Source organism: Cornus florida, unplaced genomic scaffold (assembly GCF_030987335.1).
Source record: "Cornus florida cultivar Cherokee Brave unplaced genomic scaffold, ASM3098733v1 CherokeeBrave_3.0.0_Hap2_Chr08, whole genome shotgun sequence".
NCBI lineage: Eukaryota > Viridiplantae > Streptophyta > Magnoliopsida > Cornales > Cornaceae > Cornus > Cornus florida.
The window spans coordinates 30,938,534-30,957,117 of record NW_026775578.1 but is presented as its reverse complement, the minus strand read 5'-3'; the positions used below and the strand labels follow the sequence as shown (position 1 = coordinate 30,957,117).

General features: G+C 31.7%; 5 protein-coding genes across 5 annotated transcripts; all 5 read right to left on the bottom strand.

The window, feature by feature from the left end:
* Window positions 1-687: 687 nt before the first annotated feature.
* Window positions 688-1,798, bottom strand: LOC132269982 (SKP1-like protein 1). The gene is made up of 2 exons (XM_059771205.1): window positions 1,561-1,798; window positions 688-1,471 (listed from the first exon to the last, which is right to left on the bottom strand). Exons 1-2 carry the CDS (start codon window positions 1,796-1,798, stop codon window positions 1,347-1,349), a joined length of 363 nt encoding a protein of 120 aa, XP_059627188.1. The 3' UTR covers window positions 688-1,346.
* Window positions 1,799-5,496: 3,698 nt separating this feature from the next.
* Window positions 5,497-6,312, bottom strand: LOC132269981 (uncharacterized). Its single transcript, XM_059771204.1, has one exon. It carries the CDS (start codon window positions 6,310-6,312, stop codon window positions 5,497-5,499), a length of 816 nt encoding a protein of 271 aa, XP_059627187.1.
* A 2,899-nt stretch (window positions 6,313-9,211) lies between these two features.
* LOC132269980 (SKP1-like protein 11) lies at window positions 9,212-9,697 on the bottom strand. Its single transcript, XM_059771203.1, has one exon. The coding sequence runs from the start codon at window positions 9,695-9,697 to the stop codon at window positions 9,212-9,214; it is 486 nt and encodes a 161-aa protein (XP_059627186.1).
* Window positions 9,698-12,041: 2,344 nt separating this feature from the next.
* On the bottom strand, window positions 12,042-12,527 carry LOC132269979 (SKP1-like protein 11). Its single transcript, XM_059771202.1, has one exon. It carries the CDS (start codon window positions 12,525-12,527, stop codon window positions 12,042-12,044), a length of 486 nt encoding a protein of 161 aa, XP_059627185.1.
* Window positions 12,528-14,328: 1,801 nt separating this feature from the next.
* Window positions 14,329-15,358, bottom strand: LOC132269978 (SKP1-like protein 11). The gene has a single exon (XM_059771201.1). The coding sequence runs from the start codon at window positions 15,356-15,358 to the stop codon at window positions 14,873-14,875; it is 486 nt and encodes a 161-aa protein (XP_059627184.1). The 3' UTR covers window positions 14,329-14,872.
* Window positions 15,359-18,584: the final 3,226 nt, after the last annotated feature.

Sequence of the window (18,584 nt, the reverse complement as noted above, 5' to 3'; positions counted from 1 at the left end):
CCTCAAATTGTAACAGTGAGAGAATAGCAGCTCTAGAGGTACCATCAACACCAAAGAAAAATACTTGGCTTTTGGGCAATTAATTGAGAGCCCGGAGATGGTTAGAAACTTACCAAAAGCAGAATGAAAAACATTAACAGATGTAATACTACCATGAGAGAAGAGGAGGATATCATATAAAAAGGCAAGATGTGAAATAGACAGCTTTCTACACCTCCAATGATACTTAAAACATGGGTTAACTGAGATAGCAGAACTAAGAGACAGAGATAAGACTTCCATAGCCAGCACAAACAGCAAAGGTGAGATGGGATCACCTTGCCTAATGCCCTTTTTACCCTTGAAGAACCCAAACAATTCCCTATTAAGTGAAATGGAGTAAGAAGGTGTAGTGATACATTGGCCAATCCAATGAACAAAAATATATGCTAGGGAATCCAAACAAGTGAAGTGTGTCAAGGATAAATTGCCAATGCAGAGAATCAAATGCCTTTTTTAGATCAATTTTAAGAGTAAGATGGTTGGTCCTATGATACCTATTAAGAAGATCATGAGCCAAAATAATGTTGTCAGTGATTTATCTATCTTTAACAAAAGCATTCTGTGAGGGATTAATAATAGAGGGAAGGACAGTGCTAAGTTTGTTAGCAATGAGTTTGGAGATACATTTATAAAGAAGATTATAACATGAAATAGGTCTAAAATCACTGACACATGAAGGGTTAGGGATTTTAGGAACCAAAGCAATATAAGAACTGTTTAACTCATAAAACATCCTCCCAAATGTACTAAAATAAGTTGCTGCTACTAAAATTTTCTATTTTTTAGCGAGAAACTCATTCTCTTTCTAATTAGAACTCCACTTGACTCCAAGAAAAAAGAAAAAAGAAAAAAAGAAAGGTGTTTGAAAAGAAATTATGGATATTATGGATGGTATTTATAATATCCATAATTTTTCCACTGCACTTGTTTCTTCAATCAATCCTACAAACCAATGCAATAAGTAATTATTTTTTTTTCCTGTAAATAAAAATTTATAGAGATTGATGAATATGAATTGTTTCTCATGCACTGCACTTCTCTTTCCTGGAAAACAATTCCACTAGTAATTCATACTGAAGAAAGAAAAAAAAAAAAACACGAAGAAGATAACACCATATATTATATTAATTATGGTAAACCAAAATTCAAAATAAATACTTACTAAAAAAAAAAAAAAAATCAAAATAAACCTAGAACTTCACATGAAAGTCTAAGAAAAACTCATTACTACTATATATTTAGGTTTAGCTAGAATCCTAGAAGAACAAAAATCACCATCGTCCAACAAACAAACAGCAACAGAATCACTCTTCGAATGCCCAAGGGTACTCATTGCGAATTTTCTCCTCTTCCTCAGTAGTGTAATCATTCTCGATATTGAATGTCTTTTGAATCTCCTCCAAACTCTTATCTTTGATATCGTTTGCGACTTTCAAATAGATGGCTTGCAGTGAATCCTTAATTTCTAGATGGTTTGCAACCACCGTGAAGTATAAGAGCTCTTGTCCACAAACTCACAATCGAACTTTTTTAGGTCATCCTCGGAAACTTTTGAGTCTGCATGCTTCTTCAAGTACTCTATGATATTGGCCAAACACTTTCCGGTGATTTCCGGTAAGGAGACCGCGGTGGAGTCTTCCTCCGCCTTTCTCTTGATCAGCATAGACCGTAGAGCAACCGATTCTTCCACCACAAATTCCTCGTTATCAGAGCTCCGCAGTGTAAGCATCTTCTCCTTGTTTGAAGATGAAGACATGGTTATGTGTGTGAGTGTGTGTGTTTTTGCAAATAACACAAGGAGGTTTGGCTAACTTATTTATAAGTTCTAGGTTGGTTTCTTGGAGGCTAATTTTATAGTAGGGTTTGGAAATATAGTCAAAATCGGATTAGTCTATGTTAATATTTTTTTTTTTACTTTTTTCTTTTTACATTATAATTCGGAAACAAAAACCAAATTGATATATAGCTTGGCTTTATAAATTGATGAGGGACCAATTAAGTAAAAATTATGATTGTTTTATTTAAAATCATTTAGATATACAGTATTGTTTCTTAATTTAATTATTACATAATTTATGGGAGCTAGGAAACTAAAAAAAAAAAAAAATAGGACTTATGGATTAACTTCAAAAACGCTTTTATCAATAAGCTATCATATTATTTATTTATTTATACTATTTTTTTTATATGTTTAGGTAAATGGGTAAGTTGTTTTATTATTATAATTATTAATTATTAATTATTTTTAGGTAAATAAGTAAGTTGTATAAATAGCGGTCCATTCGAGGACAAGACATTGCAAAAAAACAGCCATTGTAAGGTTGTATCCTCAGTCCCTGAGCCAATTATGTCCATGAGCTTATAAGAGACTTCCTACAAATTAGCTTTCTGTTTGGAAATTAGGTGAGTTAAACTTAAGCTCCCACACAAAGTGTCTTTACCAACTCGACTACACATCTCATCCCCAATAACCCATTAATTTGATACTATGTATTTAAGAGATGAAAAAAAAAAAAAAAAAAAACATAGAGAAGGAAAAATAATAGAGAAGTGATTTTAGTACGTGCACTAAAAAAACAAAAAAAACTAAATTCCAATAGCAGTGTAATTGTGTAACTGGCAATTAAAGAAAAGGTCTTTGGAGAGGCAAAAGGTAGCAAACATTAGGGATATACTTGTAAAATCCATGTTTAGGTATTTGTGATGCTAAATTTCTTCCCATCTCAAATTCACTAATTTGAGATTAGGCGGCTAACCTAGAGATGAATTCATGTTTAGGTATGTGATGCCTAAACCAAACCATGTGTTTTTTTTTTTTTTTTTTTTTTTGAATGGGTGAGCTTTTATAAATAAATAAAGAAAAATACTGTACAACAAAGACCACAAAGCAACACGAGCTATTACAAGATCAAAATCAAAAAAGGGAAGAAACCAAAGCCAACTGTCAAAACAGTCAAACAAAATCAACTTGGTAACCTTAGGAACTTGAACTCAAAGCCAGGAATCTGTAGAGCCACTGCCAGAACCCATAGACAATAGAAGGACGATAAACAAAGCATCCACATTCAGTTGGTAACTGGACTGTAAAAGAGCAAATGAATAGGCTGCCAAAGAGAAACAACACAACCTTACTGAAGTAGTTGATGTAGATCTTCCATTGTGTCAATTCTTTAAAGTCTTCACTCCAACATAGCTTGATTGGGGCACCTCCTCAAGGTAAATGAAAATGCTGTCCTAGGGAAACAGCACAACCTTGCTGAAATAACTGTTGAAGATCCTCCATTGTCCAATTATCCTTAAGTCTTCACTCCTTTTTAATTTGATTGAGGCAAGTCTTGTCTTAACACAATTTCTGATTGCTCTGATGAGGATGTGAAGATGGGATGACTTGTTCCTGAATGCCCTTGAGTTCCTTTCCTGTCAAATGAAATAAATTGCAGCTGACAGAAGTAACTTGTGAGTGGTAAAGTCACCATGTTTCCAGAACTTTGAGCACCAATCAATCAGATCAGTCTAGCATCTTAGCAATATATAGATCCTGCAACATTTTGAATGAATTTCCAAATGGCACTGCTATATTTACATTTAAAGAAGAGATGGTCCAATAACTCCCAATCAGCCAAACACAAAAAGCATGCATTTGTTCTATGTTTATTTCTCATGGGTTTTGAGTCCAATGTGTAGACCCTATTCTTAATAGACATCCAAACTATATGACCATGCTTTGGGATATGATGCTTAAACCAAATAATGTGGTGCCATGTAAACAAGAAAGAAGGTGGAGTGAAATATTCCATGGTGAGCTTGTGAGAGTAGTCTTGCTGAGCATTTGGTAACCATTGGATTAGGTCTACTGTTGGTGATGGTGTGACTGTGCTGTTGAGCTGAGAAATGAAAGATTGAGATTGGAAAAATGGATTTTGTTGAAAAAATGGAGGGATCATCCACTGAAAATTAGAAATTAGGCTATCAACTTTGACTTGGCAGTCCAGTTGAAGAATTTCCACTTCAGTGAGATTCAATTGAGATGAGATAGGTCCATTAGGGAGCCAGTAATAAATCCAAAGACTTGTATTCAGACTTGAGCCAACCCTGTGCCTAATTAAACCCTTTACTATACCTCTTAGCTTTAATAGCCTTTTCCAGAATCCAGAGCTTAAAGTAGAAGGTTTGACAGTCCAAAAACTTCTATTTTTTATGAGGTATCTGTGAATCCAAGCAACCCATAAGGAGTCCTTCCTAGCACACAACTTCCAAATGTGTTTGAGGCTTAAAACCTGTTTGTTAACTCTAGGCAAGGAAAACCCAGTCCACCATAAATTTAAGGCTTTCAAATAGCTGTCCAAGCTACCTTTGCCCCTCCCTTCCTCAATTCAATTCCAGACCAGTAGAAGCTTCTAATTATTTGATTGATTTGGTCGATCACTTTTTATGGCAGTATGAAAGCTTGTGTCCAGTAGGCTTGGATGGAGTAGAGAATGGATCTAATCAGCACTGCCCTACCAGCATAAGATAAAAATCTTGAAGTCCACATTGTAATTCTCTTTGTGATTTTATTCACCAAAGTTTGACAATCAGTTGCATTGATAGCTGAAGAAGATAGAGGTAAACCAAGATAAGTAATTGGCAGGTTTCCAACCTTAAACTGAAGGAGAGATAAAATGCTTGCTCTAGTTTGTGAATCCACCCCGGCAAAGAACACTTGACTCTTTGAGAAATTAATTGACAGTCCAAAAATTTGTAAAAATTTGTTCAAGGCTGAGAAAAGCATCTCAACTGAAGAGAAATTACCATAGGAGAAAAGAAGAATGTCATCTGCAAATGCAAGATGAGTAATGTCTAATTTACTACACCTCCAATGGTATTTAAATGAGGGATTCTGAGAGATGGACTTTGTAATGGCTAGAGAAAGAACTTCCATTGCCAAGACAAACAACAATGGTGAAATTGGATCCCCCTGTCTTATGCCTCTTCTACCCTTGACAAACCCAAAAAGTTCACCATTTATTGAAATATAATAAGAGGGGGTTATGATACATTGTTCAATCCAGTGTATGAGCTAATTGGGAAAACTAAAAAGATGCAGTGAGTCAAGGATAAACTGCCAATGTAATGAATCAAAGGCTTTTTTCAAATCAATCTTGAGTGTACAGCATGGTGAATGGGATGATTTGTGATATCCATTAAGAAGTTCATGTGCAATCAAAATGTTGTCTGAAATTTGTCTATCTTTAATAAATGCATTCTGTGAGGGGGAGATAAGGAAGGGAAGATCAGAACTTTGATTTATGGCTATTTGCTTAGATATGCATTTATAGAGGAGGTTACAACATGAAATTGGTCTGATATTGTTTATAGTGGAGGGGTTTGGCTTTTTAGGGACAAGGGCTATGTAAGAATAGTTAAAGTCAGAGAGCATTTTGCCTGAAATGAAAAAATCCTTGATTGCAGCAGTCACATCAAGTCCAATAATAGGCCAAGCGTGCTTGAAGAAGCAATAATTGAAGCCATTTGGCCCAGGGCTTTGTAAAGGTGAAATGATAGAATGCAATTCTTGATATCCAGGTCAGATGGAATTGCAATGAGCTGGGATAAGAAGTGAGATGGAACCCTTTTGGTGAATAGGTCAGTGAAGGTATTCATACCTGGATACTGGCTGTAACTTTGCCCAAGCAATCCTTGAAAGTGCCTTAAAAATTCATTTTGTAGCTCCTGACCTTGTATTGAAGACCCATTTAGATCCTCAATTGCAATAATTTTCCTCTTGTTAGATTTGGAAGAGAAAGCTTTCATGAAGTAAGCTGTGTTTTGATCCCCCACTTTCAACCAATGAACTTGAGCCTTCTGTTTGTAAAACATTTCCTCAGCCAAACACAATTCTGAGTATTTGTTTGCTAGGTCCCTTTCATTGACTCTAAGTAAATCATCAATAGGATTAAGATCAAGGCTTCTTTGGCATTGTTCCAACTCCTCTTTGCAAGTAGCCACTTTTCTAGAGATAGCTCCAAATTCTTTTCTATTAAGTGCTTTTAGGGGACCTTTCAAAGCTCTCAGCCTTTGCACCACTGAGAACATTTTTGTGCCTCGAAAATGCATACTCCATCCTTGTTGAACAATGTCCAGAAACTTCTCATTGAGTGTCCAAAAATTAAAGAACCTAAAGGGAAGGTTTTTCTTTGGTGATTGTGGACCAAACTTAACCACCATTGGTGAGTGGTCTGAAATGCCATGTGGTAGAAATTCACAAGCAGCCCTGGGGAAGGCCGTCATCCATGCTTGATTAATTAAAACCCTATCTAGCTTCCTTGAAATGTTGGCACACCCAAAGCTACTGTTAGTCTAGATGCCAGAGTATCTCAAGTCCTCTAATCCATTCTTGTGCAAGTAGTTATTGAAGTCTACCATGCCTTGAGTCCACCCAGGAGCCCCTCCAAATGTTTCATTGATATTGAGTAAGACATTGAAGTCACCAAGAAGTATCCATGGGGTATCAGGATCACTGTGTAGGTTAATGCTTCTCCAAAGATGCTTCCTTTCACTAGCAGTGTTTGCAGCATAAATGAATGACGCTAAATATTTCAACTTCAGCTTATTGATCCACACTGTGCAATTGATGACTTGACGATCCTGAGAGGTATCTATAAGCTGGATTCTATCTGAGTTCCAAAGCACGCACCCAGACTCTACCCAAAACAGAATGAGAATAGTTGCATTTGATGTGCCATGAAGGGGCAATAAACTTGTGGATGTCCTCCATATTATCATTTTCAACTTTAGTCTCCAAAATTGCCAAGAGACAAAGATCCTTTTCAATAATCAACTTTTTAACCTCTACTTGATTGAGGGGAGAGTTCAGCCCCCTTATATTCTAAGCTCCCCAATTCATTGAGAAGCGTTGGTAAGCTTACACAACCCCCTAAACCCCTAAAGGGTAGATACATTGGCCAAACAAGGCTTAGTTAACTTAGCCTTTCTACTAATTTTTGAGTGTTTACCTTGAGATGGTTTCCTAGACTTGAGTGCTTTGTCAATAATAGGAGAAAAAGTGGGATCATGAGGTTCAAAGTTAGCATTGGATTCTGAGTTCTCTTCATTGTCACTGTATTCAGAAGCTGCATTATTCTCCAAACCAACTTCATCTTCTTGGACTTGTGTCAGAGCAAGGAAGGAGTTAGAAGTGTGAATGGGTTGTGGAGGTAAGGAATTATTATCTGTGATCACCATGTTATGACAGGACAAATCCACAAACAAATTTAATTTTTGAGAAGCTTCATGTTGGACTGTTGGAGACATAGCAGTTGCATGTTCCAATACTATATTGGTGCCACTGCAATACTATATAACTAATAAATCTCTCTCTTTCAATATATAATGCCATAGGGTATAGCGGTGTTGGCAAAAATCTTTTATTATATATAAAATTCATGTTTAGGTGAATTTTTTTTGGGAAAACTACACATAGATAGAGTTAAGAGTTCTAAATAACAAATTAATCAATTTTAAAAGTTGATTTTTCACTTTGATTGAATTAAGAAAAATAATTACAAATGTATCAAGAACTATTGTTGAGGTCCAAAATACCCTTTAAACTCTTATTTCAAAATACCAAAACATCCTTCTTAAAATTATATAATTTAAAATTAGATAATTTAAAATTAGTTTGACTATCATTTAATACAAACTACTCAAGAATGTGATGCAAATGCTTATCATGTTAAAGATTTTTGTTCAAAAAGCAATGATAGCCCATCTTTTACTTCTATAAAGGACATCTAGAAAATTTTTATCCAATGATTTGTCTTTCAGTAAAGATGTCTAGAAAGTTGCTCTCATAATCTCATTAAAACCATCCATATATCTATATACAAATTTATATTCTAAATTAGAACATAATGGTTCTTGTCTAATAAAAAAGATGCAAACTTTTATAAATGGATGTCATTTCTCTAAATAGATCAAAGAATTCATCCAAATTTGCTACAATTATAATGATTTTTTTCCTGCCATGTCCACTGTCCACATGATACTCGCCTCTTGTTGATTGATTTGAGGCCCGTTCTGTGGCCAGGCCGAAGCACAAAACAAAAGAATTCGTTTTTTAGTCGTACACTGGAATTGAGGAATTGATTTCCAAGTGTTATTTTCGTCTCCGTGAATGTGTCCCTCAGTCAGTCTAAATGGACAGTCAGTCCAGAGAAGAGAATCCAATCGTGTCGTGTGGGCCCTGCCATAAAATGATTTGGGGCTTGGGGTGTAGACGTAAAGCCGTAGTTTTTGAGTGATTGTGGTGCTAAGATTCCGATACCCTGTATACATAGGGAAAGCCGTGCAATGAAAAATGCAAACACGGGTTATAAATCCGTATTCTATTTTTGCAGCCTATTTCATGTTATATTGTTGAGTAACAAGCCTTTCATTTTCTATTTTTATTTATAGAAAATTCATTCTTAAATAATTTCCTTTTATCTTACAAGTATTTACCATATTATATGTAAATGGCATTCTTGATCATGCCTTATCTTGGACTCCATCTCTTAATTTAGTACCTTAATATAAGCTATTAGTATGGAGCAAGGTTATAGTTTTCTATTTTTTTTTTTTTTGTTTAATATTTTGGAAATATATGATTATAAGAAGATTATTTTAGTATTTTATAATACGGGCTTAGAGGATATTTTGGGTTTTAATAATAATTCTTGAAGTATTTGTAATTCTTTCATTTGATTCAATCAAATTAAAAAAAAAAATTTTAAAATAAACTATTTTATTATTAAGGGCTCGTATTACTTCTAGGTAATCAAGTGCTCTAAGAATATATATATATATAAAAGAAAAAATCAGCATTTGAAACAAACAATTTTCATGAGTATTTGAAAAGAATACTTCTTCCAAAGTGGTAGAAGAAGAAGTTTGTGTGTATGATATATCAAACAAGAAAAAAAAGAAAAAGGGTAATTGAAAAGAAATACCAAAAGCAAATAGCTAGTCATGTTGTATTTCTTCAATCAATTCCACAGACCAATTCCATAAGTAATTAATGATTCAATTAATAAAAATTTAGAGATGGATAAAACCATGAATCGTTTCTCACTGCAATAAGAAAAACTACATTAAATTTAAGTAGAAAAAAAAAAAAAAAAAAAAAAAAACAAAAAACAAACAAATTGCACTACTCGAAGGCCCAAGGGTACTCATTGCGAAGAACCCTCTCTTCCTGATCAGCGAAATCATTTTCGATATTAAATCTGGCGCGAAACTGCTCCACAGTGTAACCTCGGATATCGCTGGCGATTCTCGTACAAACAATGTCGAGCAAATCCTTGAGCTCGAGATAGTTTGCCGCCAGCGAGAGGTAATGGAGGTCGGACTGGGGTTTGTCCACAAACTTATCATCAAACTTTTTCAGGTCATCCTCGGAAGCCTTTGGGTCTGCATGCTTCTTCAAATACTCTATGATCATGGCCAAATCTTCGCCGGCGACGTTCGGTAACGGAATCGTGGTGTAGTCTTCCTCCACAATGTTCTTGATCAGCACGGACTGGACAGCCACCGATTCTTCCACCAAAAACTCCTCGTTATCGGAGCTCTGCAGTGTTAGCATCTTTGCCTCCTTGTTTGAAGTTGAAGCTGAAGCCTGGTTTGAAGTTGAAGCCATGGGATCTGGCTGCAGAACACTAAAAGGGATGGGTAGGGTTTTGCAAATAACACGAGGAGGGTTCGGCTAACTCTCTCTCTATAGATATATATATAAAGTGATATGTATTACTACTAGGGTTGATTTCTTGGACGCCGATTCTTACTAGGATTTGGATCCAAATCCGTTTTGGAAACAAATAAAATTAGGACTCTAGGGTGTAATATATAGTCCAAAAATTGGAGTTCTTACTTAGGATTTGGATCCAAATCCGTTATGGAAACAAATAAAAAACGTAATAGCCCCTTTTAAAATTTTTTTTACAAGTGTCTTTCATAATTAAATTATCATTTTTTAATTTATTTGGTAACATTATCTTTAATTTAAACATTTGTATTGCTATTTTATAATAATATATATATTTTTAATATAACGTTATTATATTTGATAATAGCAATTTTATAGAAGGGTTGAAATGGTCTTTTTAAAAAATAAAAAATGACAAAATTGTTTAAGGGAAAATAGTTACATAAAAATACAATCTTTAAAAACTCCAAATTATAACTTTATTCAAAAGGAGATAAAATAAAATGACTTTTAAGTAATTGAAAAATAATATCAACTTGGCTCGTAATTACTTGGATTAGTATGTTTTCCTTTAGGCTTCGTTTGGTTAGGTGGAATCAACTAGAAAAGAAAGAAAAGGGAAAAATTTTAAATTTTTTTGAAGTTTGGATAGAAGGAAAAAGAAAAGAAAGAGAAAATCTAGTTTCCCGCATCGGTCTATTTGTACCAAAAAAATTTTACGCGAAAATAGTATTTTCCAGTGAAAGGAGTCTTTTATTTGACTTTCCTATTTTATCCAACTAACTTGTTTGTATTTGTTGTTGGGTAATTCTCTCTTTTGTGACTTTGTGAGTTTTCAACAACTATTTTTAAGAAGCAATAATTTTTTTTTTCTTTCAATAAAATATGATAGGTGCATCTTTTTTAATATAATCCACGTATCTAATGGGAAGGTCCAAGAATAAAAGAAAAAAAATATTAATATTTAGTTGAGCCTCCTCTGCTCTCTAATTATGTGTAATCCAACCTTTAAAAATTAGTTTGCCTTATTTTATTATAATTTTTTTTTAATCATCTATTGAACAATATTTATTTTTTAAATTCTAATTGATATAAAAGTAATTTTGGTAAGTAGAATTATTTTTTTTTTTCACTTTCATCCCACCCAAATTAATAAAATCATATTTTATCATAACTTTTTTTTTTTTTTTTGATAAGTAAATATTTTATCATAACTTTCTCGAAAGACTTTAATACTAACCAAATTCATGGTAAAATAGATCTTACTTCTAAATAGAATTTTTTATTTTTTTTAATCCTCTATTCTATGCTGCAATTGCAATTCTAGCTACTCATAATCCGGTATGGATATATATATATATATATATTTTATATGGTAAAATATTTAATTTTTCTCCCAAACAGTAGTCTCTAATTTTTTTTTTTAATTTGTTTATCTTAAACTAATAATTAGTTTTACCTAGAAAATATTATGAAGCCTTATTCTAAATATAAATAATATAAATAAATATAAACAATTATACATTTGAATTTAATAATTTATCATTTTAATTCATAAGGGTAGTTTTGGTATGCATAATTACTTTCTTTTCACTTTCATACTATTAACCAAATGTATCTTAAAATAAAATTTTAAAATAAACTATTTTAAAATAAAATTTTAAAATAAACTATTTTATTATTAAGGGCTCGTATTACTTCTAGGTAATCAAGTGCTCTAAGAATATATATATATATAAAAGAAAAAATCAGCATTTGAAACAAACAATTTTCATGAGTATTTGAAAAGAATACTTCTTCCAAAGTGGTAGACGAAGAAGTTTGTGTGTATGATATATCAAATTAAAAAAAAAAAATTTAAAATAAACTATTTTATTATTAAGGGCTCGTATTACTTCTAGGTAATCAAGTGCTCTAAGAATATATATATATATAAAAGAAAAAATCAGCATTTGAAACAAACAATTTTCATGAGTATTTGAAAAGAATACTTCTTCCAAAGTGGTAGACGAAGAAGTTTGTGTGTATGATATATCAAACAAGAAAAAAAAGAAAAAGGGTAATTGAAAAGAAATACCAAAAGCAAATAGCTAGTCATGTTGTATTTCTTCAATCAATTCCACAGACCAATTCCATAAGTAATTAATGATTCAATTAATAAAAATTTAGAGATGGATAAAACCATGAATCGTTTCTCACTGCAATAAGAAAAACTACATTAAATTTAAGTAGAAAAAAAAAAAAAAAAAAAAAAAAAGCAAAAAACAAACAAATTGCACTACTCGAAGGCCCAAGGGTACTCATTGCGAAGAACCCTCTCTTCCTGATCAGCGAAATCATTTTCGATATTAAATCTGGCGCGAAACTGCTCCACAGTGTAACCTCGGATATCGCTGGCGATTCTCGTACAAACAATGTCGAGCAAATCCTTGAGCTCGAGATAGTTTGCCGCCAGCGAGAGGTAATGGAGGTCGGACTGGGGTTTGTCCACAAACTTATCATCAAACTTTTTCAGGTCATCCTCGGAAGCCTTTGGGTCTGCATGCTTCTTCAAATACTCTATGATCATGGCCAAATCTTCGCCGGCGACGTTCGGTAACGGAATCGTGGTGTAGTCTTCCTCCACAATGTTCTTGATCAGCACGGACTGGACAGCCACCGATTCTTCCACCAAAAACTCCTCGTTATCGGAGCTCTGCAGTGTTAGCATCTTTGCCTCCTTGTTTGAAGTTGAAGCTGAAGCCTGGTTTGAAGTTGAAGCCATGGGATCTGGCTGCAGAACACTAAAAGGGATGGGTAGGGTTTTGCAAATAACACGAGGAGGGTTCGGCTAACTCTCTCTCTATAGATATATATATAAAGTGATATGTATTACTACTAGGGTTGATTTCTTGGACGCCGATTCTTACTAGGATTTGGATCCAAATCCGTTTTGGAAACAAATAAAATTAGGACTCTAGGGTGTAATATATAGTCCAAAAATTGGAGTTCTTACTTAGGATTTGGATCCAAATCCGTTATGGAAACAAATAAAAAACGTAATAGCCCCTTTTAAAATTTTTTTTACAAGTGTCTTTCATAATTAAATTATCATTTTTTAATTTATTTGGTAACATTATCTTTAATTTAAACATTTGTATTGCTATTTTATAATAATATATATATTTTTAATATAACGTTATTATATTTGATAATAGCAATTTTATAGAAGGGTTGAAATGGTCTTTTTAAAAAATAAAAAATGACAAAATTGTTTAAGGGAAAATAGTTACATAAAAATACAATCTTTAAAAACTCCAAATTATAACTTTATTCAAAAGGAGATAAAATAAAATGACTTTTAAGTAATTGAAAAATAATATCAACTTGGCTCGTAATTACTTGGATTAGTATGTTTTCCTTTAGGCTTCGTTTGGTTAGGTGGAATCAACTAGAAAAGAAAGAAAAGGGAAAAATTTTAAATTTTTTTGAAGTTTGGATAGAAGGAAAAAGAAAAGAAAGAGAAAATCTAGTTTCCCGCATCGGTCTATTTGTACCAAAAAAATTTTACGCGAAAATAGTATTTTCCAGTGAAAGGAGTCTTTTATTTGACTTTCCTATTTTATCCAACTAACTTGTTTGTATTTGTTGTTGGGTAATTCTCTCTTTTGTGACTTTATGAGTTTTCAACAACTATTTTTAAGAAGCAATAATTTTTTTTTTCTTTCAATAAAATATGATAGGTGCATCTTTTTTAATATAATCCACGTATCTAATGGGAAGGTCCAAGAATAAAAGAAAAAAAATATTAATATTTAGTTGAGCCTCCTCTGCTCTCTAATTATGTGTAATCCAACCTTTAAAAATTAGTTTGCCTTATTTTATTATAATTTTTTTTTAATCATCTATTGAACAATATTTATTTTTTAAATTCTAATTGATATAAAAGTAATTTTGGTAAGTAGAATTATTTTTTTTTTTCACTTTCATCCCACCCAAATTAATAAAATCATATTTTATCATAACTTTTTTTTTTTTTTTTTGATAAGTAAATATTTTATCATAACTTTCTCGAAAGACTTTAATACTAACCAAATTCATGGTAAAATAGATCTTACTTCTAAATAGAATTTTTTATTTTTTTTAATCCTCTATTCTATGCTGCAATTGCAATTCTAGCTACTCATAATCCGGTATGGATATATATATATATATATATTTTATATGGTAAAATATTTAATTTTTCTCCCAAACAGTAGTCTCTAATTTTTTTTTTTAATTTGTTTATCTTAAACTAATAATTAGTTTTACCTAGAAAATATTATGAAGCCTTATTCTAAATATAAATAATATAAATAAATATAAACAATTATACATTTGAATTTAATAATTTATCATTTTAATTCATAAGGGTAGTTTTGGTATGCATAATTACTTTCTTTTCACTTTCATACTATTAACCAAATGTATCTTAAAATAAAATTTTAAAATAAACTATTTTAAAATAAAATTTTAAAATAAACTATTTTATTATTAAGGGCTCGTATTACTTCTAGGTAATCAAGTGCTCTAAGAATATATATATATATAAAAGAAAAAATCAGCATTTGAAACAAACAATTTTCATGAGTATTTGAAAAGAATACTTCTTCCAAAGTGGTAGACGAAGAAGTTTGTGTGTATGATATATCAAATTAAAAAAAAAAAATTTAAAATAAACTATTTTATTATTAAGGGCTCGTATTACTTCTAGGTAATCAAGTGCTCTAAGAATATATATATATATAAAAGAAAAAATCAGCATTTGAAACAAACAATTTTCATGAGTATTTGAAAAGAATACTTCTTCCAAAGTGGTAGACGAAGAAGTTTGTGTGTATGATATATCAAACAAGAAAAAAAAGAAAAAGGGTAATTGAAAAGAAATACCAAAAGCAAATAGCTAGTCATGTTGTATTTCTTCAATCAATTCCACAGACCAATTCCATAAGTAATTAATGATTCAATTAATAAAAATTTAGAGATGGATAAAACCATGAATCGTTTCTCACTGCAATAAGAAAAACTACATTAAATTTAAGTAGAAAAAAAAAAAAAAAAAAAAAAAAAGCAAAAAACAAACAAATTGCACTACTCGAAGGCCCAAGGGTACTCATTGCGAAGAACCCTCTCTTCCTGATCAGCGAAATCATTTTCGATATTAAATCTGGCGCGAAACTGCTCCACAGTGTAACCTCGGATATCGCTGGCGATTCTCGTACAAACAATGTCGAGCAAATCCTTGAGCTCGAGATAGTTTGCCGCCAGCGAGAGGTAATGGAGGTCGGACTGGGGTTTGTCCACAAACTTATCATCAAACTTTTTCAGGTCATCCTCGGAAGCCTTTGGGTCTGCATGCTTCTTCAAATACTCTATGATCATGGCCAAATCTTCGCCGGCGACGTTCGGTAACGGAATCGTGGTGTAGTCTTCCTCCACAATGTTCTTGATCAGCACGGACTGGACAGCCACCGATTCTTCCACCAAAAACTCCTCGTTATCGGAGCTCTGCAGTGTTAGCATCTTTGCCTCCTTGTTTGAAGTTGAAGCTGAAGCCTGGTTTGAAGTTGAAGCCATGGGATCTGGCTGCAGAACACTAAAAGGGATGGGTAGGGTTTTGCAAATAACACGAGGAGGGTTCGGCTAACTCTCTCTCTATAGATATATATATAAAGTGATATGTATTACTACTAGGGTTGATTTCTTGGACGCCGATTCTTACTAGGATTTGGATCCAAATCCGTTTTGGAAACAAATAAAATTAGGACTCTAGGGTGTAATATATAGTCCAAAAATTGGAGTTCTTACTTAGGATTTGGATCCAAATCCGTTATGGAAACAAATAAAAAACGTAATAGCCCCTTTTAAAATTTTTTTTACAAGTGTCTTTCATAATTAAATTATCATTTTTTAATTTATTTGGTAACATTATCTTTAATTTAAACATTTGTATTGCTATTTTATAATAATATATATATTTTTAATATAACGTTATTATATTTGATAATAGCAATTTTATAGAAGGGTTGAAATGGTCTTTTTAAAAAATAAAAAATGACAAAATTGTTTAAGGGAAAATAGTTACATAAAAATACAATCTTTAAAAACTCCAAATTATAACTTTATTCAAAAGGAGATAAAATAAAATGACTTTTAAGTAATTGAAAAATAATATCAACTTGGCTCGTAATTACTTGGATTAGTATGTTTTCCTTTAGGCTTCGTTTGGTTAGGTGGAATCAACTAGAAAAGAAAGAAAAGGGAAAAATTTTAAATTTTTTTGAAGTTTGGATAGAAGGAAAAAGAAAAGAAAGAGAAAATCTAGTTTCCCGCATCGGTCTATTTGTACCAAAAAAATTTTACGCACAAAACACGCGAAAATAGTATTTTCCAGTGAAAGGAGTCCTTTTATTTGACTTTCCTATTTTATCCAACTAACTTGTTTGTATTTGTTGTTGGGTAATTCTCTCTTTTGTGACCTTGTGAGTTTTCAACAACTATTTTTAAGAAGCAATAATTTTTTTTTTTTCTTTCAATAAAATATGATAGGTGCATCTTTTTTAATATAATCCACGTATCTAATGGGAAGGTCCAAAAATAAAAGAAAAAAAATATTAATATTTAGTTGAGCCTCCTCTGCTCTCTAATTATGTGTAATCCAACCTTTAAAAATTAGTTTGCCTTATTTTATTATAATTTTTTTTTAATCATCTATTGAACAATATTTATTTTTTAAATTCTAATTGATATAAAAGTAATTTTGGTAAGTAGAATTATTTTTTTTTTCCACTTTCATCCCACCCAAATTAATAAAATCATATTTTATCATAACTTTTTTTTTTTTTTTTGATAAGTAAATATTTTATCATAACTTTCTCGAAAGACTTTAATACTAACCAAATTCATGGTAAAATAGATCTTACTTCTAAATAGAATTTTTTATTTTTTTTAATCCTCTATTCTATGTTGCAATTGCAATTCTAGCTACTCATAATCCGGTATGGATATATATATATATATATATTTTATATGGTAAAATATTTAATTTTTCTCCCAAACAGTAGTCTCTAATTTTTTTTTTTTAATTTGTTTATCTTAAACTAATAATTAGTTTTACCTAGAAAATATTATGAAGCCTTATTCTAAATATAAATAATATAAATAAATATAAACAATTATACATTTGAATTTAATAATTTATCATTTTAATTCATAAGGGTAGTTTTGGTATGCATAATTTCTTTCTTTTCACTTTCATACTATCCCAATTAACAAACTAATATTTTTTTTACAATTTTCTTGGATAAATTTTCATATTAACCAAATGTATACAAGATTTTTTATTTTTTTATTTTTATTTTTTTTTTCATTCACTTCACTTTTCTTTCACTTTCTATTTCTTTTCTTTTCTAACTTATTTCTGTCTAACCAAATGGAGCCTTGATGTTACTTGCACTAACTTACTGGAGTATCGATGCATCTCACCTCATGATTGAAAAGCAATCCCAAACTATTCTTAATCATTTTAGAATTATAAAATGGCTATATATATATATATATATATATATATATGGTATTTTGCTCATAGATTAAATATTCTTACTTTTTCTTTCTCCATGATTATTAATATTGGTTTAAATTGCTAAGTTGTTTGAATTTAGTAAATAACTTTAATGTACTAGGTGTACGAGATGACATGATTGATGGGAATTACTCTTTCCCGTCCCATAATAAGTATTATGTCAATTTGTGAGTTACGATTCTCAGGGTGAATCAATGTATTAACAGAAGCAACCATCTGTACAAAAGCAGGCCAAGGTGCAAAACAAAATGCAACAAGCCCAACAAGGGCACCCAAAAACAAGCCCTCTGAGAGACCTAACTAGCCGCTGCGACCCCAACAGAGAAGAAAGAGCAGCAACAGGAGGAAGAGAAGAGGAAAGCAAAGACACCAGCTGCCACTATGAAGTGGGAGCATTGAAAATAGAACTTAGATTGTGTTCGGTTGTATGAAATTGAAATTTGTAAAATTGAAGAAAAGCAATTCACAAAATTGAACCATTTTTTTTTTCAATTCACAAAAGTTGGAAATATTGTTCGGAAGCCGTTGCGTCAACGGATTTACAACATTCTGGTATCATTCCGACGGACACTGCCTCGATAAATTCATCTGCAGGTTCCGGTGGTGGCCGGATGAAGGAGAAGGCAAATCCCGGTGGAGGTGTAGGAATTAGAAGTGAAGTTGAAGAAAGGAGCAAAAACATTCACACTCCTTTGCTGGGGAGAAATCATAAAAACATGGTTAGTAGTTCATATAAAGGAAAATTTTAAACATCTAAATTTCCAAATATTATCAAATCAATAGATTTTTACACAATTTTATTATTCTTAAACCATTGTTTGACAAAGTTTCAGTGGATTAATTCCATGATGGGAGTAATGGTGGAAAATTAAATCCATGGAGATGACTAGATGAGTTATAAGCATAGAGCGTCATAGTTGCAAAACTACATAAAAAAAAAAATAGACTTTTTTTTTTTTTTTTTTTTTTTTTTTTTTTTTTTTTTGAACAAATAAAATAATTATTAAACAGATAAAACTGCCCGTATTACTACTTTCCCCCAAATGTTTCCCTTCCCTCTTCTGTCACACCAACCAAGATCCACTATGATAGAATTATGTAGTCTTTGCTTACACGGAAATTAATAGTGGATAGTAAAAGAAATTAAAGTAATTAATAGTGAATGGTAAAAAGAAGCAAAGTGAATGAAAGATAAATAAATTTTTTTATATTGTATTTATT

Excerpts from the sequence above, each read along its gene's own strand:
- LOC132269982 (XM_059771205.1), bottom strand. The coding sequence starts at position 1,798 with ATGTCTTCATCTTCAAACAAGGAGAAGATGCTTACACTGCGGAGCTCT. Across the intron at positions 1,472-1,560 it reads TGACCTAAAAAAGTTCGATT|TCGCAAACGATATCAAAGAT; the intron begins GTGAGTTTGTGG and ends TCTATTTGAAAG.
- LOC132269981 (XM_059771204.1), bottom strand. The coding sequence starts at position 6,312 with ATGACGGCCTTCCCCAGGGCTGCTTGTGAATTTCTACCACATGGCATT.
- LOC132269980 (XM_059771203.1), bottom strand. The coding sequence starts at position 9,697 with ATGGCTTCAACTTCAAACCAGGCTTCAGCTTCAACTTCAAACAAGGAG.
- LOC132269979 (XM_059771202.1), bottom strand. The coding sequence starts at position 12,527 with ATGGCTTCAACTTCAAACCAGGCTTCAGCTTCAACTTCAAACAAGGAG.
- LOC132269978 (XM_059771201.1), bottom strand. The coding sequence starts at position 15,358 with ATGGCTTCAACTTCAAACCAGGCTTCAGCTTCAACTTCAAACAAGGAG.